This window comes from Phoca vitulina, unplaced genomic scaffold (assembly GCF_004348235.1).
Source record: "Phoca vitulina isolate PV1807 unplaced genomic scaffold, GSC_HSeal_1.0 scaffold40, whole genome shotgun sequence".
In the NCBI taxonomy this organism is placed as follows: domain Eukaryota; kingdom Metazoa; phylum Chordata; class Mammalia; order Carnivora; family Phocidae; genus Phoca; species Phoca vitulina.
Genome location: NW_022589743.1, coordinates 1,736,929 through 1,761,375, shown reverse-complemented (window position 1 = coordinate 1,761,375; position 24,447 = coordinate 1,736,929). Strand labels below are relative to the sequence as shown.

Here is a 24,447-nt window from a genome sequence, read left to right as displayed (position 1 = left end):
CGCCCCTCCTCCCCGGGCCTGACAGGAACCGGGTTGGCCTTGGGACGCCTCAGAGCCCCGCACCGGAACGGAGAGGGGAGGAGGGCTGGGGGTAGGGCTCGCCGTCTACCGCGGGAGGGTCCCCCTGTCTGGGCCCCCCCCCCCCCCGCCAATCCAGGGTTTGGCTCTTTCCCTCAACCTGATGTGCCAAGATGGCGGCGGCGCCCAGTCTCCGGAGGGGAGGAGGGGCGGGAATGCGAGGAGGGTGGGACGTACCATCCCACCCCGGGGGAGAGAGGAGGAACCCAGCAAAGGGAAAAGGAAGTTCTGCCGGGAAAACCAAGGAACGCCCCCTCGCTCCACCCAAGCGTGGATCTTCCCACTCCCCTGGGCCTGGAGTGCGCTCCACCCGCGGGTCACGCCCCTTTTCCCCGGGGCCAATGAGAGCAGCGGGCCGGGAGCACTGGGTTTTATGAATGGGTCCCGCACCCACCCACCGGCCGCTTGGCCTCCTCCCTCCAAAGGGTCGAGTTAAGAGACCGGCGGCACCTTTAGACATCTATCCTACAGCAGAGAATCCTAATCGTCCTATTCTCTGGCTCACTTCATGACATCTTTGAGTAAACTGCCCACGCTTTGTTATATAATTCCTCTCGGACGAAGGATCTCCAAACATTTGACACAAATTACGGGTCAGTATTGTTCTGTATGGGAATTTGTAAATTCGGTACTCAGCGCATGGTTGCTCTTTAAACAGTTACAAAAATAAATGTAGCCTTTATTACCAAGTAATAAAATAAAAGACATAATTAGCATAGAGAAGCAGGATGAGGTGATTAAATGAGTAACAAGTGTGTGTTATTTTCTTTCTGGGGAAAGACTGGGTTTTAAGTATTATAGTGCCTGGCATCATAAATGCACAAAAATATAAATCCAAATTCGTTTTAAGCAAAATTAGGGATTAGCAGAACAAGGAACTAGCCCGGCTAATGTGTGGGTCAAGAAGGCCTAAGGAGTTCATGGGTCAAATGAGGGCTTCTGGTAAAAGAACAGAAAAGGGAAAAGAGTAAAGGAAAGAGACTGGTCCCAAGTCTTTGGGGTTTTTAATACCTGACTAAAAAATAGTAGCAAACTCCTGAAAATCTACAATTGTAATAAGATTACTACATGATTAAAAGGAAGCCATGAAATAAAACAGCTTCCATTTTATTTTCTTTTAAGAGCCAGGGTGGGAGCACACTAGTAATTTGGTCCTGACTCCTAAAATCATCTGACTTTACCGCTGCACTGCCCACAGGGGAGCCTGTAAGCAGTGTAAAAGGACAGATACCCTGGATCCTATCTACAAACCCAGGCTCCTCCTAAACTAGCCGGATTCAGAGGGGAAAAAAAGCTGACCTGCCTTACTGTATTACTCAGTAACATAGAGTACAGTCACTTACCAAACAAGATGTTCTCACAAAGCTAACTCTTTAAAAAGCATGTAAAAATTATACATTTATACACATACACACTATACTTTTACAGTTCAAAAGATAGTCAACAGCTCATCTAGTGCTTTTCTGGATTGTTTCCCCTTCCAGATTCTTTGTCACCCCCTTGGCTCTGCCCTAAGCTGACATCATTCTGTCACATTATCTACTAAATCAAGTAGATGTTCATTTACCCTACTAAGCACAATCTATCTGGGTGACTCGAGAGAGAGGTTTCTGCAAGGTCCGGTCTACAATGAGGCACACTGTTCTCACAGCCGGGAAGAAAGTGGCATAGTAAGTATCATGACCGCAGGAAACAGCCTTCCAGAGCAGGATGAGTGCTCACACCTAGCGTGTCCAGTGCCCACTCACTAAAACCTACAAGGCACTCAGCAAAAGTTACTGAGGGTCCCATAAAGTGCGCCACACTGGTTCCCCAAGGAAGTAAGCTGTCTCAGGAATCGCTGGAGGAGAGTCACTCTGAACAGCGGTGCTCTGACAACTGTACAAGAAGTCACTTGAACTCTTATAAAGAGAATGTTTAAGGGATCAGCAGCCTCCCTGGAAAATTCAGGAAAACCAGCAAGAGAGGGGATGGCTTTCATCTTTTCATAAAGTTCTTCTCCAGAGCTACTGAGGTTCTCTGTAGAGAGTAGATGTTCCGTTTCACCCTATCCTCCAGGGAGGAGGTAGATGCGCTCTCCAGCTTCATGCGGCTAGGAAGAGAAGACGGGAGAATAACGTGAGTAACAAATATTTGTCAACTGGTCAACTATCTGGCAGAAATAGAAGAAACAGGTTGCCAGCCATAAAGCAGATGCAGAAACCCAAGCTCTTTTAAGCCCATGCAGGTAACCTTGGAGTGGACTCCATCTGGAACTCAATTTGTTAAAACAACTTCCATCAAGGAAAAGTTATCTGTTTTGGAAACCAAGTAAAGCCTCATTGGAAAAAGGCCTCCTGAGCCATGAATTCTTATTTAAATGGAAGGCAAGGAGATTCAGTGAAAATACCAATTCACTCCTCCTTCCTTCAAATAAAAAATATCCCACTGTCTAGCTAGATGCTGGGAGTAGTAACAAAGGTGGCTTGGAGGCTGACCTCCCTGTTCTTGCTGCAGACACAGAAACACCAGGAACACAATGAATGAATCAGCTACCCAGCTGCCTCCTTGGGACCACAGCCATGAAAGCCCTTAGGCAGCAAGATGCACTCACTGGATAAACTTCCCATCCCGGGCACCCAGCTTCTCCAGCCTCTGTTCCCGTTCGTCATCCTTAGCGTGCCTCTTGAGGATATTCAGCCTCTCTTCCTCCCGCCACTTGGCATTTTCCATCATCTCTTGACGTTTTCGCTCTAGTTCCTCTGATGAGAGCTTTCTGTTGAACACAAAACCCATCCTATCGGGTCTACTTCTCTCCCAGCAAAAAAAACCAAACAGGGAGAACAGGGAGAACAGAAATCAGGTAGGATCCCCCACCCTGCTCTCTCTATGGAAATGCTCAACCCAGGGCCACACTCAGCATGAGTTTCCTTCCTTCCTAATATCTTGGGCAGGTGGCTTCATCCAAATTTCAAAGACTTGTAGTGACAGATTCCATATCTCTCTCAGTAATCTCTGGAGTGATTCATTATTCTAAACATTAAATACAAAATATTCCAATTGTTTGCTCAATGACTTATTGAAGAACACAGGACTAAGTTAGCCATGTGACTGCTGACACCTACCATCTACCCACTGGAAATGCTTAGAAGTTCATGGACATAGCCCAGGAGTACACCGCTTTAGGAATAAGCTAGAAGCCAGATGCCTGAAGAATTCAAGTCAATTCAACTTAATCTCAGAGAGTAATAGGTAGGTCTTCTTCCCTGGCACTCACTGCAAATGAAGTCAGACCAAGAAGAGGTGATGAACCAGGTCAATCACTATTTAACAATGTCAGAAATCCAAATCCATTGCTTCTCAAATGGGTGTGATAAGCCCATTTAAAAGATCCCCCTTTAAGAGGAAAAATAATTCGTGGAGTCCCATTAGGGAGTGGAATTCAATTTTGAGACAGAAACTTAAAACACTAAAACTTGACATTTAGTTGTCTATAGTGAAATGACAATGCTCCGTTTCAAAAAACCCACTAAATAAAATATATAAAACCACAAAGAGAATAGGAGAGGAGATGACATTGGATAAGAGATGTCTAAAAATTGTTGGAAGATCGAAGTGGATGAAGGGGTGGTAACTCCTTTTTACAGATTAGAGAAAACTCAATCCCTTTAAGTGCCCAATACTAATCAGAAGCAAAATCCAGGAAAGGCTCAGAGACTGCAGGCACCAAGTAGAGGATGGTGGTAAAGCTCAGTCTTTAAGTCTGTATGAGGAGGGGCGCCTGAGTGGTTCAGTCGTTGGGCGTCTGCCTACGGCTCAGGTCATGATCCCAGAGTCCTGGGATCGAGCCCCGCATTGGGCTCCCTGCTCTACAGGAAGCCTGTTTCTCCCTCTCCCACTCCTCCTGCTTGTCTTCCCTCTCTTGCTATGTCTCTGTCAAATAAATAAATAAAATCTTTAAAAAAAAAAAAAAAAAAGTCTGTATGAGGAGCAATTAAGACACCCTGGGTCCTCATGCCTAACTTGGGGAAGCCAGTGATTGTTCTCCCAAACATCGACAGGAGACCCTCCAGAAGGGAGACCCTTCTAGGAGTTTCTGAAGAACTAAGCTAGACAGGAAATCAGAAGTTGCAGGCTAATCAGGCACAGCAAAGGAAGCTGGCAGGGCCACCAGGGGTGGAAATAATTCCTCCCAAAATGCCAGCAGCCAGAGTTAGAGCCATTGGTCACGCAGCCAGAGGGCTTTTTCCTTCTATAGAAAAAAAAAATTTTTAAGATTTATTTATTTATTTGAGAGAGAATGCAAGCAGGGGGAGGGAAGAGGGAGAGGGAGAGAATCTCCAGCAGGCCCTCCACTGAGTGTGAAGCCCAACACAGGGCTCAATCCCATGACCCCATGATCATGACCTGAGTGGAAACCAAGAGTCAGGCGCTCAACCGACTGAGCCACTCAGGCACCCTCTTCTACAGAAATTTAATGGTTCCTGGGGGCCTGGGTGGCTCAGTCGGTTAAGCGTCTGCCTTCGGCTCGGGTCATGATCTCAGGGTCCCGGGATCGAGTCCCGCAGCGGGCTCCCTGCACGGCGGGGAGCCTGCTTCTCCCTCTCCCTCTGCTGCTCCCCCTGCTTGTGCTCTCTCTCTGTGTCAAATAAATAAATAAATTTTTTTTTAAAAAGAAGAAATATAATGGTTCCTGACAAGAAAACCAAAGATACTGATATAAAAGTGTCCCCAGCTAAAAACTAGTTCAAACCCAATCTCCCACCAGTAGATAAGTCCTGCCCATACACAATACAGTGATCTCAGCTTTAATTCCTTACTCTTACATATGAATAGACAGTGAAATATCAAACATTTCAGGAAAGCCTCTCACATGAAAGAGACCAAAGGAAAAGGGAACAGACGAAGATGAAGCACAAAACTTATTAAAAGTTTACAATTAAAAATTTCACTCAGAGATAATGAAAGATATTACATCGATAAAATGGAAAAGGTTTTTAAAATGAAACATTAGGGAGGGGGCACCTGGGTGGCTTTGTCCACTGAGTGCCTGACTCTTGGTTTCGAGGGATGGAGCCCTGTGGCTCTGTGCTCAGCAGGGAGTCTGCTTGAGATTCTCTCCCTCTGACCCGCCCCCACTCTCTCTCTCTCTCTAAAATAAATAAATCTCTCTAAAATAAGTAAATAAAATCTTTTAAAAAAATTATAAAAGTGCTGTGTTGCCTGTAAGAAATTTTGTAATTTCAAAAGCAATGGAAAATATTAATTAAATGGGAGTCCCACAAGACCCCAAAAAATTTTTACAAGAAAAAATAGCCTTATTCCATAAAAGTTGCTTTTTTTAAGAAAAGATTTTATTTATTTATTTTGACAGAGAGAGAGAGCTCGCAAGCGGGGAGTAGGGCAGAGGGAGAGAGAGAGAGAAAATCTCAAGCAGACTGCCCACTGAGCATGAAGCCCTACGTGGGGCTCGATCGCAGGACCGTGAGACTATGACCTGAGCTGAAATCAAGAGTTGGATGCTTAACCAACTGAGCCATGCCCCCAAATTTTGGTGCCCCCAAAATTGCTTTAAATTGAGCATCTTACTACAAAAGAGAAGCTTCATCTTTTCAGCTGTTAAAGTCGTTTTAGATCACCAATTAAAACATACACACGAAAGAAAATGCACACATTTAAAAATTCTCAATTATAGCCATAATTTTTCTTTTTATCTTGATTCACTGTCATCTTAATTACATAAAACCACCTCCACCACCTGGAACACCAAACCAAAACACACAATGAGATCACAAAATCTATGCATGGAAGTTTCTGTGCTTTTACTCCTGGGAGAGAGAGGTCTTGAGGGCTCTAACCCATTTAAATCACAAAATTCAACACAAATATTCTAAGGGGGATAAGAAAGGCTGATAAAGTAAGACAAACTAAAGTGATGGCAGATGGCAAAAGAGACAGAAAAACAAAGCAGGATCTGAAAAAGCATAGTCACACACTGACCAAGAGCCTTAAAACACAAAAACAAATACATACGCTCATGAGCATTGACCCAAAGAGCAGCATAACTTCCAGCCCAGCTGAAAAACTGTCACCAATAAAAGATTAAATTCTACGTAACATACTCTGTCTGGGCAGGCAGGGAAACATATAACATATTTTAGAAAGTTGTCAGTCAAGATTAAAACTTTTAAAAAAGTTTCTGTTCCTTAGAAACTTAGGGAATCAGGCAATCAAGAGTTAAAAGGGACCTGTAGGGTCTGCCTCTTTTTTAACATAGTGAATACAAGAGGTGGTGTAGACTCCCAGTGGTTCTCAATGTTGACTGCCTGTTGAAATCACTGGGAAACTTTAAAAATACTGATGTCTGGGCCCACCCGCAGAGATTATGATGTAATAGGGCTGGGGTGCAGCCGGGTAATGGAATTTTTTTTAAGCTTCCCAGATGATTCTACTGTGCAGACAGTTTGTTTAGGCAGTAAAAGGAAGTTCATAAAAGTTGCCCGGCTCCTCTCAACTTCTACAAAGAGTAAGCGAGACCCCCCCAGAAACAGCCTTTTGTGGGCACAGCCAACTCCCCTCAGGTCCCAGGGCTGAATGCCCCTGTTCCGTCTAACTCACTCCACACCCAACTCCAACACAGAGTCCATCTTAGGGTGTCTGCCTTCAAGGAGAGCACCCTGCTTCCCCTTCAGCTGATGCCTCAAGAAAGGAACACTCTCTCGAGAAAAGCTTCTCTGTGGAAATCTCTGTGAGAATTAGCATGTTTACAGATGTCCAGAGACAGTCACTTAAGCAATTGTTCATTAAGTTAAAACTATTACTTTGTCCTTTCATTGTGCCTCTCAGGGAAGGGAGGTGGGCCAGACTGTTAAAAGCTGACAGGAAGAATAAAAGCTGGTTTGGTAAAAAAAGGTGATGCAGATTATCCACTTGCCCTGGTTTGAGCCACTCCTAGACTCAGGCCTGCAGAGTCTGCAGTTCACATCCGGGGCTCCTGACTCACCTGGTGTATCCAGGAGCATGCCGCCTTTGGTAGATCTCCTTTTTAGGTGATGGGCTTTTAGTTCGGCCTCTCTCTCTCCTGTTGACCTTTGAGTTGTGCCTGTGACAGACACAGAGTGGGCAGAGAGGAGAAAAGCCTTTTCAATACAGGGGCTTTTATCATGTCCCTCAAATAATGGGAGAAAAGCTAACAGTCTTAGAATTATAATCCAAACCGAAGAGAACAGAGGGCAGAAGTGGAAGAAGAGCAAACACATAAAGATATATAAGATTTGATATTAAACTCATTCCAAAGATTCCACATATATAAATATGTAGTTCTAGGGGCCTGAGCTTTACAGTGAGGTGGCCGGGGGTGGGGTGGGGGGGTGGGTAACGACAGGGACACACAATATAAAGTAAATAAAGCAAAGACATTTGGAAAAATTAATGAACAGACATCAGTAAAAGCAAATATACCTGCTGTGACCAGCCCCCACATTTACAGGCCATTTCCCAGTGAATTCCCACACTCACGATTTGCTTGGCCTCGGGGACCGTGACCTTCTGCCTGGGGATCGAGAACTCCTGTCCCGGGACCCCGCTTCTCGGGTGCTCTTCTTGTTGGCATGTCTGGGAGGTGAGTGGGAGGAGCTTCTGGACCTGGAATAATTCTTCAACCCGTGCATTCCCTTTTGCTTGGCCGTCAGAGAACTCTGCGCTCCGTGGCTATGGTAGGAGTCCCTGATCTGTAGCATCAAGGAAAGGAAGAGAAGGTATTCATGGGAGAATCTGCAGCTCAGGAGAAAATGCAGTGAAACAAGGCAATGAATGAGCACTGAGGTTCTGTAAGAAGCCAACCGGGCGTGCCCAGCCCATCACACAGTTACCACAGAGAAGCACTCAAACTTAGCAAAGTTCTCTGCAGAATCCCCTCAGAGAATGGACCCTGCCAGCCACCTGCACTGCCTTAACTTCACCACAGCCTGAGCAGGAGCAAGAGGCAGGGCATGGAGACCAGGACCTAAGGTTAAACCTACTAAGGAAAAAAGGAATCTAGAGGGATGGTGGTCAAAAGCCATCAACCTGGAAGCTAAAAATGCCTGCATTTCATGGAAATTATGTGCAGAGGGAGAGGCAGAATGCCTGCAGGCCCCACTAGTGGTTTAGGCTCTCCGCTCAGAGGGCCCTCAGCCCCGGTTGGAGGCTCAGGGGTAAGGAATGGGCCAGCTCCCCAGCAGCCCTGACCCTGGTGGCCCAAACTCCTGCCCTCCCTCATGATGTCTGATTGGCTGCTAGAAATGCTCTCTGTCCAAACAGGCTCTCAAGTCAACACATTCCAAAGTCTCTCCCCCTGAGATGCTCACATCCTTACCTGTAAGCCATATCCCGGGGCTCTGGACAGCACAGGGGAAGAATCTGCCATCTTCTTTTGAGATCTAAGCGATTAAAACACACATTCATTGAAAAAGAAAACGCATAAAGGTCCAGTTTAAATCCTTTGTGCTGAAGCAAGCTTCCTGCTTCAAACGTGACCTTTCCCACTTGTGCTATCACTCAGCAGTGTGGCTGTCTATTTGGACTGTCTCTGCTGGAGAATGCATCAGCACAGTCATGTTTTTCCTGTGAAAACCCGTGGGCCTAGCTTTTCAGCCCCAACGCCTGAACACGTTCTCCTCTCACCTCGTGCTGCTATTCTAGGGACTAAGAGTGAGTCAGCAGTGCCAATGCTCACTGCTCCCACAGACAAGACACACAGAATGGGCCCACATGGGCCCATTAATGCATTAAAAAAAAAAAAAAAGAAAGAAAAAAAAAGAAGGCTACATAAAATCCACTTCCGTCTCGGAGGAGTCACGAGCAGAGATGAAAGTCACATCTAGGATGTCTGCGCTGAGACCTACAAGGCTACGGTCAGCTCCGTGAGGGGCCGCGCCGAGACCGCCAATGAACGTGGTGCTGGATGGTGAGTTCTGTGGGCATGGGGCCCACGTGCGAGTGCTCACCCCTGAAACCCCAGTGCCTGGCAGTTCCCAACACAAAGCAGGCGTCCGTGACTATCTGGAGAATGAATGAGTCAATGAGTCAACGAGGGAGGCCCGCCTCCACATGCTCACCTCCCCCGGCCGCGCTCCTCCTCGCTACTGCAACCATCACTACTTGAGCTTCTGTGCTTATGTTTCTTGTGCTTCTTTTTCTTCTCCTTCTTCTTCTTCTTCTCCTTTTTTTCCAGACTCATTTGCAACTAGAAAACAGCCAGAACATAGCCACGTAAGATCAGGGAGAGCCCTGAGGGGCCTGGTTCATGCACAAACTACCTGACTCTGTGCCTCTGGGTCTATAGCGGTCCAGGATGCTCACAGAGCTTCCCTGTCAACAGGAGGAGGCAAGTGTTAACCCTGGCAGTGCGCACACACCTCCTGGACTACTGAATGGACACTCTGGTGGGTGGAGCTAGGACTCGGTATTTGTAAACCATCCCCAGAACCAATGCCTTGGAATTCCCAATCTGTCCAAAGAACTCCAACTCCACTGAAAGCAATCGGGGACTGCAAGATCAATTTTTACATTTTCCTTACCAACTAATCCAAAACACAATCACATGGTAGGTCAAGTGAATGATAAATGGGCCCTAGAGGCTCGACACCACGTGATCTCCTAAATACACTGTATGATCAGGACTTCCACAGGCATGTCCCATACTCCTAATTTCTAAAAAAACTGACATCACATAGTGCTTTTCCAACCAAACAACATGAAAGAGGAAATCATTCTGCTTTCCCGCTCATAAGGTAAGAGTGAAATGAGAGAAGTTCTCATGTTAAGTAGCTACAAGATCCTCTTAGTGCTTATTTGATAAACTACAATAAACTACTTACCAATTCTTTGATTTTCTTCATTTTCACAGGATTATTCAACACCTCTCTTTTTTTCTCCTCCTCCTTCTTCCTAAAAAAAAAAAAAAAAAAAAAAGAGGAAATAATAAAAATCATGACTATCTCTTTTGGCAAGGGGATTAAGTCATTCACTCTACTCTCCACAAGTCTACACAGCAATCTTTTTTCCAAATGCATGCAGACAGCGTTTGTGTTAAAAGCTGTATGGTGGTGTGGAAGCCTTCGGGCTTCTTCCTCAAACCTACAGAAGGGACTGAATATTGGAGGGCAAGGTCACACTGCTTTCCTGTGGTACAGAAGAGTGCGTGTGGGGGCGCCTGGGTGGCTCAGCCGTTAAGCGTCTGCCTTCGGCTCAGGTCATGATCCCAGGGTCCTGGGATCGAGCCCCGCATCGGGCTCCCTGCTCCGCGGGAAGCCTGCTTCTCCCTCTCCCACTCCCCCTGCTTGTGTTCCCTCTCTCACTGTGTCTCTCTCTGTCAAATAAATAAATAAAATTAAAAAAAAAAAAAAGAAGAAGAGTGTGTGTGGGCTGTTCCTCATTAGGCTTTATGCTCAGGGCTTCCCGGCTGGTCAAGTAAATGGGTGTCATCCTGTGTATCAACCGGTTGCTGCTTAGCACGAAAACCAGCTGGGAAATAAAGAGAATGGATTCCTCTTTCAAGAAGTCTTACTCTCGGGGTGACTGGGTGGCTCAGTCGGTTGAGCGTCTGACTCTTGATTTCGGCTCAGGTTGTGATCTCCAGGGTCATGAGATACAGCCTTGTATCAGGCTCTGCACTCAGTGGGTAATCTGCTTAGATTCTCTCTCTCCCTCTTCCTCTGCCCCTTCCCCATCTCTCTAAAATAAATAAAATAAATCTTTAAAAAAGAAAAAAAAAAAGTCAGGGCGCCTGGGTGGCTCAGTTGGTTAAGTGTCTGCCTTCAGCTCAGGTCATGATCCCAAGTCCTGGGATCGAGCCCCACATCGGGCTCCCAGCTCAGTGAGGGGCCTGCTTCTCCCTCTGCCTGCTACTCCCCCTGCTTGTGCTTTCGCTCTCTCTCTGTCAAATAAGTAAATAAAATCCTAAAAAAAAAAAAGTCTTACTCTCATTTATTGCTCATGACGGTAAACTGGTCGGCCTTCATGGAAGACAATTTGGCAGCACTTATCACAGCCCGCATAATCTTTAATCTTATAAATTCTTCCTTAAGAATTTGTTACTGTAAGGATATAATCCAGGAAGGTCCCTACAAAGCTGTCCATATTATAACAATGAAAATTTGGAAACAAGTTAGGGCCCAATAAGAGAATATTAATAAATAAATTATGGTATATCCACACAATGTAGACATAAAAAACAGTATTATAGGAGCACAGTTAGTTACATAGAAAGATGTTTGCTATATATAACTAGGTGAAAAAAAGGAGTTTATAAAATAATATGCATAATATTTGTACATCAATGTTCAGAGCAACATTATTCACAATAGCCAAAAGGTGGAATTAACCCAAATGTCCACTGACAGATGAAGAGACAAATAGAATGTATACAGTGGAGTATTATTCAGGCTTAAAAAGGAAGGAGGGGATGCCTCGGTGGCTCAGTGGGCTGAGTGACTGACTCTTGATTTCGACTCGGGTCGCAGGATAGAGCTCCTCGTTGGGCTCCCCACTCAACAGGGAGTCTGCTTGAGGTTCTCTCTCTCCCTCTGTTCCTGACCCTGCTTGCACACGCTCTCTAAAATAAAGTAAGTCTCAAAAAAAAAAAAAGAAGGGAAGGAAATTCTGACACATGCTACAACACAGATGAACCTCTGAAGACCTTATGCTGAGTAGAATAAGCCAGTCCCACAAAAAGATAATTACTGTGTAATTTCACTTATGTGAGGCTCCTAGAGTAGTCAAACTCACAGACACAGAAAGTAGAATGGTGGTTCCCAGGGGCTGGGGGAGGGGGAAACGTGGACTTCTTGTTTCGTGGGTAAAGAGTTTCAGTTTTGCAAGGTGAAAAACTCCTAAAGATGGGTGGTGCTGATGGCTGCCCAATAGGGTGAATGTACTTAATGCCACTGGGCTGTACACTTACAAAGGGTTACGACTGTAAATTTTATGTTATGTTTTACTTACCACGATTTAACTAATTAAGAAGCTAACAAAATGGAAGAAAATATTTGCACATACATACACAGTATCTTTACATACACCTAGGCAATACCTTTACTATGTAAATAACTTCAAAATTTTTTCAAGGGGCACCTGGGTGGCTCAGATGGTTAAGCGTCTGCCTTCGGCTCAGGTCATGATCCCAGGGTCCTGGGATCGAGCCCCACATCGGGCTCCTGGCTCAGCGAGGAGCCTGCTTCTTCCTCTCCCTCTGCCTCTCTCCCTGCTCATGCTTTCTCTCTCTCTCTCTCTGTATCTCTGTGTCTCAAATGAATAAATAAAATCTTAAAAAAAAAAAAAAAAAATCTTTTTTTTCAAAATTAGAAATATAGGGCGCCTGGGTGGCTCAGTTGGTTAAGTGACTGCCTTCGGCTCAGGTCATGATCCTGGAGTCCTGGGATGGAGTCCCACATCAGGCTCCCTGCTCAGCAGGGAGTCTGCTTCTCCCTCTGACCCTCCTCCCTCTCATGCTCTCTGTCTCTCATTCTCTCTCTCACAAATAAATAAAATCTTAAAAAAAAAAAAAAAATTAGAAATATAAATGACAAATGTTTTTCGATGTTCAACCTTATACACTTGAAATAAAATGCTGCAAATTAAACCAAAAAAATTAATATGCACAGCATGAGTTGGCACCCAAAATGCAACTCGACTTTGATATGTTACATATTAGGATTTCAAGGAAGATTCTAATGTTTCTTTTTAAAGGCTTCTGCTGTACAAAAAAAAAGAGGAGGGCGCCTGGGCGGCTCAGTTGGTCAAGCGACTGCCTTCAGCTCAGGTCATGATCCTGGAGTCCCGGGATCGAGTCCCGCATCGGGCTCCCTGCTTAGCGGGGAGTCTGCTTCTCCCTCGACCCTCCCCCCTCTCATGCTCTCTCTCTCTATCTCATTCTCTCTCTCAAATAAATAAATAAAATCTTAAAAAACAAACAAACAAAAAGAGGGGTTGGGCGGGGTAGAAGGTCTGCTCTCCCACCTATCCTGCTCTATACATAGTCCCAAATTTCCAAGAAGCTGCCAGCCTTTCTCACCTTGCTTCTAACTCCTATTTTTGTTCAAGAGTCAAAGGTAAATGAATAATCTGGTCCGGTCCAGTCCACTGGCCATCACTTATCACATGGCCTAGATAAGACACCCACGATAGATCCTCCTTCCCAACATCAGGGAAACCAAATAGAGACAGATCCTTTTACAGGGCAGACAGAAGCCAAGAGGAAACCAACTGTGAAGCTAAGCAATTCTGAAAAAACAAAACAAAACAAAACTCTTCCCAGCTGGCCACCAGTATACCTGATGATGAAGAGTGGGTCCTCCCGGATTTTGCTGGCCATATCAAGAAGGGAATTGGCACCGGAAGGGGCAAAAATAGAGCCTGGGAGTAGTCCTGTCTCTGAAGAACAGCCTGCCTCCTTCTCCTCCATCTTCTCGAAAACGTACTTGTCAATGGGGCGCCCCAGCAAGTACTCATCGCGGTTCACCATCCCACCAGGACCCTGATACATCCAGTCCAATTTTTCTTCTTTTTTCCTAGTTCAAGACAAAAAAAACACAATCAAAGGAAATGTAGACTCTTGCAGACCTACACATGCAACCCGAACACGAGGGCTAGAGGACTCCAGCTGGTCGGAGCAGGACTCATTCTCCAGGCACCTGGCAGAGCTAAACCCTGTGCTCCATGTGGCACACGAGAACACATGGCGCTTGTCGGCATGGAGCTCACCATTCAGGGGAGAGATCGTTTCCCCACTCTTAACGCCATTTATGTGGAGAAAGTATCCCTCAACCTGAGGCGTGGACATTTGCTCAGGGCTTCTCAAGCCTCCTTTACCAAGCCTTTATATTCTGCTTTCATTTTGAGGAGAATCGGAAACAAGAAGCAGATTCTGGATCATCTCATCACCAAGAACAATCTCAGGGACCGCATGTGCAGTTCCGTGGAGTGTGTTTGGGTGCGTGTTGTCACATGGGCAGCAGCAGCAATTCTCCACTTGGGAAGATAATGAGAAAAGACCAGGGATAACTGAATAAGCAAATTATGCTTTCAAGCCAAAAGAGAGGGGCCAAGTTATGTCCAACATTTGCCAAACCAATACTGCCGTGTGGTTCTGAGAGAAAAAAGTGGTGGGAAAATCGCACCTCCCACGACAGACAGAAAAGGCATGCTGAATTCACAAGTGCCTGTGTGGAAGAGCCAATACCACATTCACGCTGCAAGCGGCAAAGCAGTTTCATCAAAACAGTATTATCCGTAACGTTAAATTCAACGTTTATTGAATATGGCTTCTTAACATTTGTGTATTTATTTTTGCTTAAGATTATGTAACGACTATGAGCATAAAGGATGTCTTCCTAAGTTATATGTCTTTGGACAATTTTTTTTAAGATTTTATTTATTTATTTGAAAGAGAAAGAGTGTGTGCAAGAGCGGGGAGATGGGGGAGGAACAGAGGGAGGAGAAGCAGACTCCCCACTGAGCAGGGAGCACAACACAGGGTTTGATCCCGGGACTCTGAGATCATGACCTGAGCCAAAGGCAGACACTTAACCGACTAAGCCACCCAGGTGCCCTGGTTTAAAATATTCTTATTAAAAACGTCCAGGGGTGCCTCAGTGGCTCAGTCGGTTAAGTGTCTGACTCTATTTTGGCTCAGGTCATGATCTCAGGGTTGTGGGATCGAGCCCTACATCAGCCTCTACACTCAGCACAGAGTCTGCTGGAGATTCTCTCTCTCCCTCCATGCTCATGCTCTCTAAATAAATAAATAAATAAATAAATAAATAAACAAATAAATTAAAAAAATCCTTAAAAAATAGTATTTTAAACCAATGATGGAGGGGCATAACCCTTAGTTTTAGTTTAGTTTTGGTTTTTTTCCTATTAAAAGGATGGGTTTGAGAAACACTATAGTCTAGAATTAAGAACTGATTGTGGGCCACTGGGGTCGGGCTCCACCCAGCTTGCCTGGCCTCACTCACACCACTGGAGTCAAGATGGAGGAGTATAGTGAGGACCATGCCCTGTGGGGGGTCTTTATGATGAGTACCATAGGTACTGATATCTTTCAAGCAATTAAAGGTTCTCACCATTCTCCAGCTGGAATAAACCAAAAACTTCAAGGGAGTTTGACAGCTATTAAAATCAGGCCTCCACAGTTGGGAGGTAGCTTTATAGTTTAGGGACGCCTGTTTTCCAGACTGACTGTTGAATGGTTCAAGCTAGAGGGAAAGAAGATCTCTGGAACTCCACCACAAGTGCTGCCTTACTAGGAGCCACAATGGCAGCAAGAAATGGACCAGTGGCCATGGTTGTTGGGTCAGCTAGGATGGGTGATCCAAGGTTTAACTGGAGGAGCTGGTACCCGGTGGACAAAACTTGCCTTTGTGCAGTTTCCCAATTGTCCTTAGTTTGCTGAAGACCCCTCCCAGTTGCCTTCAACCCAGTTACCACCCTCACCATTGGAGACTATGGACAATGCCAATAGGACTTCTCTCCCTGGATTTCTTTTTTTTTTTTAATCTATTTTTTTTTTAAGATTTTATTTATTTATTTGACAGAGAAAGAGAGACAGCGAGAGAGGGAACAAAAGCAGGGGGAGTGGGAGAGGGAGAAGCAGGCTTCCCGCGGAGCAGGGAGCCCAATGTGGGGCTCGATCCCAGGACCCCGGGATCATAACCTGAGCCGAAGGCAGATGACTAACGACTGAGCCACCCAGGCCCCCCATCTCCCAGGATTTCTTTAACAGAATAAGTTGTAGTTCAAGAAGGATTTGGGAAGACCAAGGCATTCAGAAGAGTGCATGGGACAAAGTAAGTACTAAATAAACACTAGCTGGCCCTTTTATTAGCTATGTATACGCTTCTCTCTCCCACCAGGTTTACTCACCTGTGAATCCCAGACAACTGCCTAATGATCACGTGTTCAGTGTTTGCCATTTTATGGTCAATGGATCTTGAGCGAGGCAGTACTTTTTGAAAGAAAAGCATGTCTTGGTGATTGGGTCAGGGGAACTTTCAAAGGACATATCAAAGACGACTGGAGGGATCATGTCTATGCATGCCTGCCACTAAGAGGGATGGGGAAGCTGAGAAAAAAGATTCATTTATCCATTTGTAAACATTTACTCTGCTACTTCCTAGAGCCAGACAGATGAGGAAGGCCAGAGGATGAAAAAGATTCAGGCAGCCAGGTCGCTCATAAGCTACTGGATGAGGCACAGAGGTCCACGCATTACCAAGCGGTGCTGAGGAGCACTAAGCATGTGCTGAGGGGACTAAGGGAGTCATCAGCATGAAGGTGACAAGCGGCACTGCAGGAATGAAGTAAATCTGACAGAGAGAGAATAAAGGGAGAAGAGCAGCTAGGAGATGAGGGAGAAGCTAAGTAAGTGAAGGAAAGAGAAGACAGGATATAGGAAGAGGCAGGAGGACAAGCAACCTGTAGGTCAAGAAGCAAAAACGCTCTGGGCAAGGGCAACTGGGTCAAATATAGAAGAATGGATATAAAAAATGAAGGCAGGGGCGCCTGGGTGGCTCAGTAGGTTGAACATCTGACTCTTGATTTTGGCTCAGGTCCTGATCTCAGGGCCAGGGGATCGAGCCCCATGTCAGGCTCCGCACTGGAGTCGGCTTGAGATTCTCTCCTTCTGCCCCTCCCTTCACTTGTGCACGTGCTCTCTCTCCCTCAAATAAATAAATAAATAAAATCTTACAAACAAACAACCAAAAACAAAAAACAACAGCAGATACTTCTATAAAGTAGTATTTTCACAGCTCTGTTGAGTCTTGAAGGGACTCAACAAGTATCAGTCCTATTCAGTCAGGCCCTCTAGTAAGAGAACACACTGAATTGCCAAGATCCAGGGCTTGGCCTGGTTCCACCACTACCCAGTTGCATAGTTACTTCTGTGCATGCAAGTTACTTCCATATCCCTGGGTCTAAAACAGAGCTAGTAACCACCATCTCTCACTGTTAACTCTGAGTTTTTAGATGAGAAGATACTTGGGAGAAAAGCCACGTAAAATCAAAATGATCTTGGGGTGTCTGGGTGGCAGATAGTTGAGTGACTGACTCTTGGTTTCGGCTCAGGTCATGATCTCCGGGTCCTGGGACCGAGCCCCACATTGGGCTCCATGCTCAGCGTGGAAATTGCTTGAGAGTCTCTCTCTCTCCCTCTGCCCCTCCCACTCATGCTGTCTCTCTCTCTAAAATAAATAAATCAAATCTTTAAAAAATAAAAAAGGCAAGATGATCTACAGATTTTTTGTTGTTGCTATCATTAAATATATAGACCACGTTCTCAATCAAGCTGCCCGTTAGGATCACCAAGAGCTCTTAAAAGATACAGATGGCCTTGCCCTACACACCCCCTGCTATTCTTAGGGAACCACTCCCATCTTTAATCTTCTAAGAATACTCTAAAGTACAAAGGCTGAGAAACACTGGTATAGACCACCGTCTAGAACACATAATTTTCTAGCATTATCAGTAAATACTAAAGCAACACTATTGCAAAGAGGGATTTGGACATCCAGGATAATACGTGTATTAAGTTTTCTATTTGTTCTGAGAGATGCATTATAAATTTAGAAAAGATCATCTGACCCATGGAAGTGAATCATTACATGGTAAAAGGATTCTACTGGCATTTTATAGGATAAATTAAAAGCATGTCACTGCGCAAAGAGCTATGCAAAGCAGTGAGATGGACAAGCAGATGATTAAATACAGCTGCAAGTAAAGACCAAAAAAAGGACATACATGCTGACCTTTGTGTTTTATAATGTTCAAGGATATGTGAGGGGGCAAAAAAAAAAAAAAATCAAAAGAATATAAAATCAACTTCCTCCTACTCACAACAGGTAAGCAGGCATGAGAGTCAGCAAAGGATAAACGTTTAACTCCTAGCTCTGAAGCTGTTCATCTACACTCCCATCTCATTAACTAGACTCCGCAAAGCCCAGATTTCTGATACAACAGGCGTATGATGTGTAATGCTTTGCTGAATAAGAATTTCAAGGGGTGCCTGGCTGGTTCAGTCAGAAGAGCATGTGACTCTTGATCTCAGGATTGTGAGTTTGAGCCCCACGTTGGGTGTAGAGATTACTTTAAAATAAAATCTTAAAAAAATTTTTTTCGGGCGCCTGGGTGGCTCAGTCATTAAGTGTCTGCCTCCAGCTCAGGTCATGATCCTGGGGTCCTGGGATCGAGCCCTGCATCGGGCTCCCTGCTTAGCGAGAAGCCTGCTTCGCCCTCTCCCACTCCCCCTGCTTGTGTTCTCTCTATCTGTCAAATAAATAAAATTTTTAAAAAATCTTAAAAAAAAATTTTTTTTTTTCAAAAATAATTTTTTACTTTTGGTTAGTGGAAAAGCAAAATCTTATGACTAATAAGTACTGAATCTAAAATTGGTATCTGTTTTAAAATCAAGGGTTCACAAAATCTAGTTTCACATAGAACAATGTGTGTTCACCTTATAAACTGCCCAGGAATTAATCTGAATGTGTGAAATTTATTGACATTAAATTATAATGTAGGCACCTGGCTAGAGCATGCAATTCCTGATCTCGGAGTTGTGAGTTTGAGCCCCACATTGGGGACAGAGTTTACTTAAAAAAAAAAATAACAACAACACATTTTTAAAAATGTAAAGTATATAATTTACATAAAGCATATAAAGTAAAATAATTTAACGTATGTCTATGGTACTAAAAAACATAAAATTTCATTCCCTTATCTCATTTGATGTATTAATGTCATAACTATATTTTGTTCTTTTTTTTTTTTTTTTTTAAAGATTTTATTTCTTTATTTGAGAGAGAGAGAATGAGAGAGAAAGCACATGAGAGGGGGGAGGGTCAGAGGGAGAAGCAGACTCCCCGCCGAGCAGGGAGCCCGATGCGGGACTCGATCCAGGGACTCCAGGATCATGACCTGAGCCGAAGGCAGTCGCCTAACCAACTGAGCCACCCAGGCGCCCTATATTTTGTTCTATTTAAAAATTCTAAAAAACTCTATTTTAAAACATTCCAAGTTTCACACTTGAGTCAGAATGGCCCTCCCCCCAAATCCAGTATCCTGAAAGAATGTGACTGTCACCATGCCTAAGTTCCATAATGCCATTTCCATGTGTATGTTTCACATACACACACCACCCTGAATGTCACAGATCCTCTTGTCATGAAGTATGAAAGAAAAGCCCTAGATACCCAATGGGGAGAGTATGCCACCCACCACCCCAGAGACATGAACAAGGAGAATGACAGTACAGATTACTCCGATTTTAGTCTGTATGTTGTTTTCACTAAACTTAAGAATGCGCCGTACGTTTTATGCTTCTTATTTTTCTCAGAATACATTTGCTCCCACCTCATTTTATGAGATGGACAGCTTAATGATCATGTGCTGCTCCTATCCTGTATCACACATGAGGAAACTGAAGTAGGGTGAAATGGAGTGGGACTGTCCACAGTCACAGGATTTTTACTGACAGACACCACCCACCTGCTTCCATGAGACCTCACTGCCCCCCTAACATGAGTCTGCAGTACATAAACAAACAAAAGCAGGACTGAGGCCCGGACACGCTGAGAGGTGGGGAGGAGGCAATCATCCTCAGGCATGCTTATTAATCACCAACCATGAGCGAGGCCTACACTAAGCCCTTTACACGCTATCTCATCTGATCCTCCACAAACCTTGGGAATTGGGTACTCTCATTCCTCTGGTTCTACTGAGGTAACTGAGGCCCCCACACTTGCTCCCAGTGACACAGTTAGGCTGTTACACGCAAAGCCAGCCTGAGAGCCCAGGCCAGACTGACTCCAAAACCCATGCTCGCAGCCAGCAGTTCTAGGACAAGTGGATGATGCCGCGGCAGGCCAGCCCCGCAGTGCCCCAGGCCACCGGGACAGCCCTAGCCCCACTGCCCCACTGCCCCACTGCGGCCTCAGCCTCTCACTCACTTGACAGCCCCAACATCCTCAGCGTAGCGCTGCATCTCTTCCCGGGCCCTCTCCTCCCGCAGCTCCCGCTGCAGCTCCTCGATCTTCTTCCGCTCAGCCTCATGCTTCTGCTCAGCCTTCCACACCTTCTCCACATTGCGGAGGGTCTGTGGGTGCCAGCTCTTCTTCAGATTCTGTGGTGAATGAAAGAAGGGAGAGAACAATGCAGGGGGTGGGTATTGGCCCCTCCATTCCCTGTTCATGCCCAAGCAAACATCTAAGGGCAAGACGTTCTTCACAATGGTGAGGTTGGCACCCCATAATCTCTCACACATCTGGGGGTTTTGTTCAAGTATGTAAAGCTTCAGCATAGAACAGGCCTTTTCTGGATTCCCTTTGAACACTGTTAGCTTGAAATGTTTATGGATCAGACTTCCATTGGCCATGCCTGAACTAAGGTACGGTGGTGACAGGACAGGGGGGATGGGCAGGGAGGTGGGAAGGTAAACTCTGAAAAGCAACAGAACTCTAGTGCGTTTGGCAGGGGACATTCATTTTTATGAACACAATCTTCTTCTCCTTGAGTCCAGTTAACCTGCCTTAACCTTATGTGGTTTATGACCCCACCAAGTACCTCTTTCAACCTTCCTTCTTGGGAATCTCCCCTCGGTTCTGATCTCCCCTTCACGCTGCACCCTGAAGCACCTCAAGAATTCTTCTCGTCTCCCTCCTCCCCATCAGCCACTGCTTTGGTTCAGCTGCTAACCAGTGAAGGTTTCCTGGAAGAAGTGACATCTAATGACAATTACAATTTAGCCCAGTGATGTAGGAAGCAGGGAGGAACAGCGGTAGATTTCCAGAGGGAACAGCACACACAACTGCAGGCCCAGTGGTGAGAAAGAACATAGCACAGGAGATTCCGTGGAGCTGAAGAAGGCATGCAAGCTGATGAGGAGGGGGGTCTAAGATGAAGCCAAACAAACCAACTAAGAAAGGAATAGAGTAAGGGCCTTATAAACCATGTTAAGGGGGTGGGCTTTATCCTGTGGACAGTAGGAAACACTTAACAGTCATATGCAGGTGACAGGCATGACTAGCTATCATGTTTAGAATGCACTGGAGATGGCAGAGAATGAGGACCAGGAGACCAGTTAAGCAGCCTAAATGAGAAAACCTACAAGAGGTACCTGGCGTGTAGAAGGTATTCAGTCAATGAGGGCTCTCTTTTCTTTCTTTTCTCTTTTCTGCCTTGTCCTTTTCCCTTCATCAGGCTGCTCAGTCCCCTACCCCACCCGTCCCCAGCCTTGTCCTACTGGTCTTTCTCCCCTTCCTTCAACATGGGTGATTCTGCCCCCCAGGGAACATTTGGCAATGCCCAGAGACATTTCTGGTTGTCCCAACTGGAGGAGAAAAGTGCTACTGGCATCCAGTGGCTAGAGGCCAAGGATGCTGCTAAACATCCTACAATGCATAGGACCACCCCCCCCAACACACACACACACACACACACACACACACACACACAAAGCAAAACAAAGAATTATCCAACCCAAAATGTCAATAGCACTAAGGCTGAGAAACCCTGAATTAGAGCTTTCCTGTCCCTAAATGCAGTTACCTGAAGAACATGCTAAATTGGGGCGCCTGGGTGGCTCAGTCAGTTAATCATCTGCCTTCAGCTCACGTCATGATCTCAGGGTCCTGGGATGGAGTCGTCAGGCTCCCTGCTCAGTGCAGAGTCTGCTTCTCCCTCTCCCTTTGCCCCCCCCCCCACTGGGCTCGCTCACTCACTCTCTCATAAATAAATATTTTTTAAAAAGAATACACTAAATTGTATGAATCTTAGAGTCTTGGAAAGCATTCTAATCAACAACACCTGACAAACTCTAATACAGATACTGGACAGGTGGCAAAACCGATCTATTTGCTGATTCAATCAGCTACACTTTAAAGAGGCTAGCATCTTTCTGATCTTGTACCATGTTCTTGTGGGTCCTCTGCCCTATCAGGAGCTCAGCACACTACAAATGAACTATACAGTTTAAGAGAAATTGCCACATAACTTATATTAAGTGCTATAAACTCGGAAGAAAGCTGTCACTACAGATCAGAATGCAGCATTGAAGGAGGAGTGGAAGTCAGAAAGGTGGACGTGAAGAAGATAATTTCAGGTTTAAAATAGATATGGCTCAGGGATGAAGAGAATGGGGCACGACCACCCCTACTACAGCCCAAAACATGACTGAACTCCCAGCTGAGGAAGAGAGAAGTGTCCCACGACAAGATATACAAAATCAAGCCTGCGTGACTTGGTATCTGCCTCCTTTCGTAGGCATGGTTCCACCACCACCACCCCCTCCCGGACCTTCCCAGAATTTCCAGCCGGGAGGGCCCCCGGTAACAAACACACAAACACCAGCCGCCACAGCTTCGCACACCTTCCCAGATCTCTGCCTGGTCCCTCCGTAGCCCCAGAGATCGGTCCCCTCTCCAAGACTACGCTCCCTTCTTGCGAAAGCACGGCTGTGTAGCCGTGGTCACCCACTCCCACACCCTCCAATATCCGTCCCCAGCCGGGGTCGGTCTCCCGCTCCGTCCTCCCCCGCCCAGGCCTCCCTCACTCACCAGATCTCCGCCCCCCATGACAGCTGAGAAGTTTCCTTTCTGCGCGGACCTGGAGGACTCGGGAGGGATCGAGACGAAACGCAGAAAAATAGTTCAGCTGCGACCTGCCAGCCACTTTCACTGCCCGATCTAGAGCCCACTTCCGGGAGGGCGCCCTATTACTGCGTCGGCGTCGCGGCACGATGACGTTTAGTACTCTGTCGCGCAGTGCGGTGTTAGCGTCACGGGCAGTCTCACGGCGTGGGGCCCAGATCTCGCGGCGCCTGCGGTCCGGTTTTGGACACCTCTGTTGGCACCTCACCCGGTTTCGGGAAAGCTGTGTTGAGACGGCGCTGCTCGGTCCTCTTACGGTCGGCCGGGGGCCCCGCCCCGCCCCGCCCTGTTACCATGGCAGCGCGCCACGACGTTCCTCCCGCCGCGCACAGGCTCCACCCTGCTTCTCCGCGCCCGGCTCCAGTGCCAATTCGCCCAGTTCGCCTCCACCCCGCACACCCCCTCACGGCCTTTTAGAAAGGCTTTTCGAAGCCGCACTCCTCTCCAGCCTCCACGCAGGGTCAACTCTTACTCAGGCCTAGTTTATCGAGGGAAGCAGAAAGCATCCCGCCGAAATTCCATCGGCTCCCCTGCACCAAACCTTTATTATTTTTTTATTGGATGAGGCCCACCCACATAAGGCTCTCTACCCAAAAGGTGGGGCTCGAACTCACGACCCTGAGATCCCAAGAGCCTGCTCTACCCACTGAGACCGCCAGGTGCTCCCTCCTGCACCAAACCTTTAGAATCTGCCTGCTTCTCCATTTCCTTTCCCTTCATTTATGTCGGAAGAGGCGTCCTTCCCGTCTGAGTCACGGTTCATCAGCTCTGCATCCGACCCCTCACATCTGGTATTACAGATACCTTCCTCCATCCTGTAGCGCCCTCAGTATTGGCCCTTTGTCATCAGCATTTTTTTTTTTTTTTAAGATTTTATTTATTTGGGGGCGCCTGGGTGGCTCAGATGGTTGAACGTCTGCCTTCGGCTCAGGTCATTGATCTCCAGGTCCTGAGATCGAGCCCCACGTCAGGGTCTCAGCGCAGCGGGGGGGAGGGCTCTGCTTCTCCCTCTCCCTCTGCCTCTTCCTCTCCCTCTGCCTCTTCCCCCGCTTGTGCTCTCTCTCTCAAATGAATAAAATCTTTTAAAAAGATAAGATTTTTTTTATTTTCTAGAGCTACAGAGTGAACTCGAGCAGTGGGAGGAGCAGAGGGAGAGAGGGACACGCAGACCCTGCACTGCCCACCGTGGGGCTCGATCTCAGGACTCTGAGACCTGAGCTGAAACCAAGAGTGAGATGCTCAACCCGCTGAGCCACCCAGGAGTCCCTGTTTTCAGCATTTTAGATGCGCTCAACTGACCCTTTAAAAAAAAAAAAAAAAAAACGGGAAAATAGCCATGTCTTTCCCCTAGCTGCTCCACTTTACTTCTTAACCAGACTGTAAATGGGCTGTCTCCACTCAGGAGACAAGATGCCTCCACTTCATCTTCTGCTTAACCTCAATCCTCCACTCAGCTATTTTTCCCCCATAATCTTCAGCAATCCCCCCATACTTAAATCAAAAGTCACATCCCATCCTCATTTGACCTCCCCTAGCCTTTAAAGGTATTTCCCCTCTCGAAACACTACATATGACTTCTCTGCACCACTCTCCAAATTATTGTTTTATTCTCTAGTCCCTTCTCAGGGAACATTTTGTTTCTACTTCATTTTGCATCTTCATCTTGCTCTAGGTTCTGTCTTGGGTCTTTTCACACTAAATGCTCTCC

At 46.1% G+C, this 24,447-nt stretch overlaps 1 protein-coding gene across 1 annotated transcript; it reads right to left on the bottom strand.

Annotated features, from left to right (window-relative positions):
• Positions 1-472: 472 nt before the first annotated feature.
• CWC25 (CWC25 spliceosome associated protein homolog) lies at positions 473-22,812 on the bottom strand. The gene is made up of 10 exons (XM_032429118.1): positions 22,647-22,812; positions 20,043-20,215; positions 13,371-13,607; positions 9,918-9,987; positions 9,156-9,283; positions 8,414-8,477; positions 7,576-7,787; positions 7,061-7,159; positions 2,672-2,833; positions 473-2,170 (listed from the first exon to the last, which is right to left on the bottom strand). Exons 1-10 carry the CDS (start codon positions 22,662-22,664, stop codon positions 2,056-2,058), a joined length of 1,278 nt encoding a protein of 425 aa, XP_032285009.1. The 5' UTR covers positions 22,665-22,812; the 3' UTR covers positions 473-2,055.
• Positions 22,813-24,447: the final 1,635 nt, after the last annotated feature.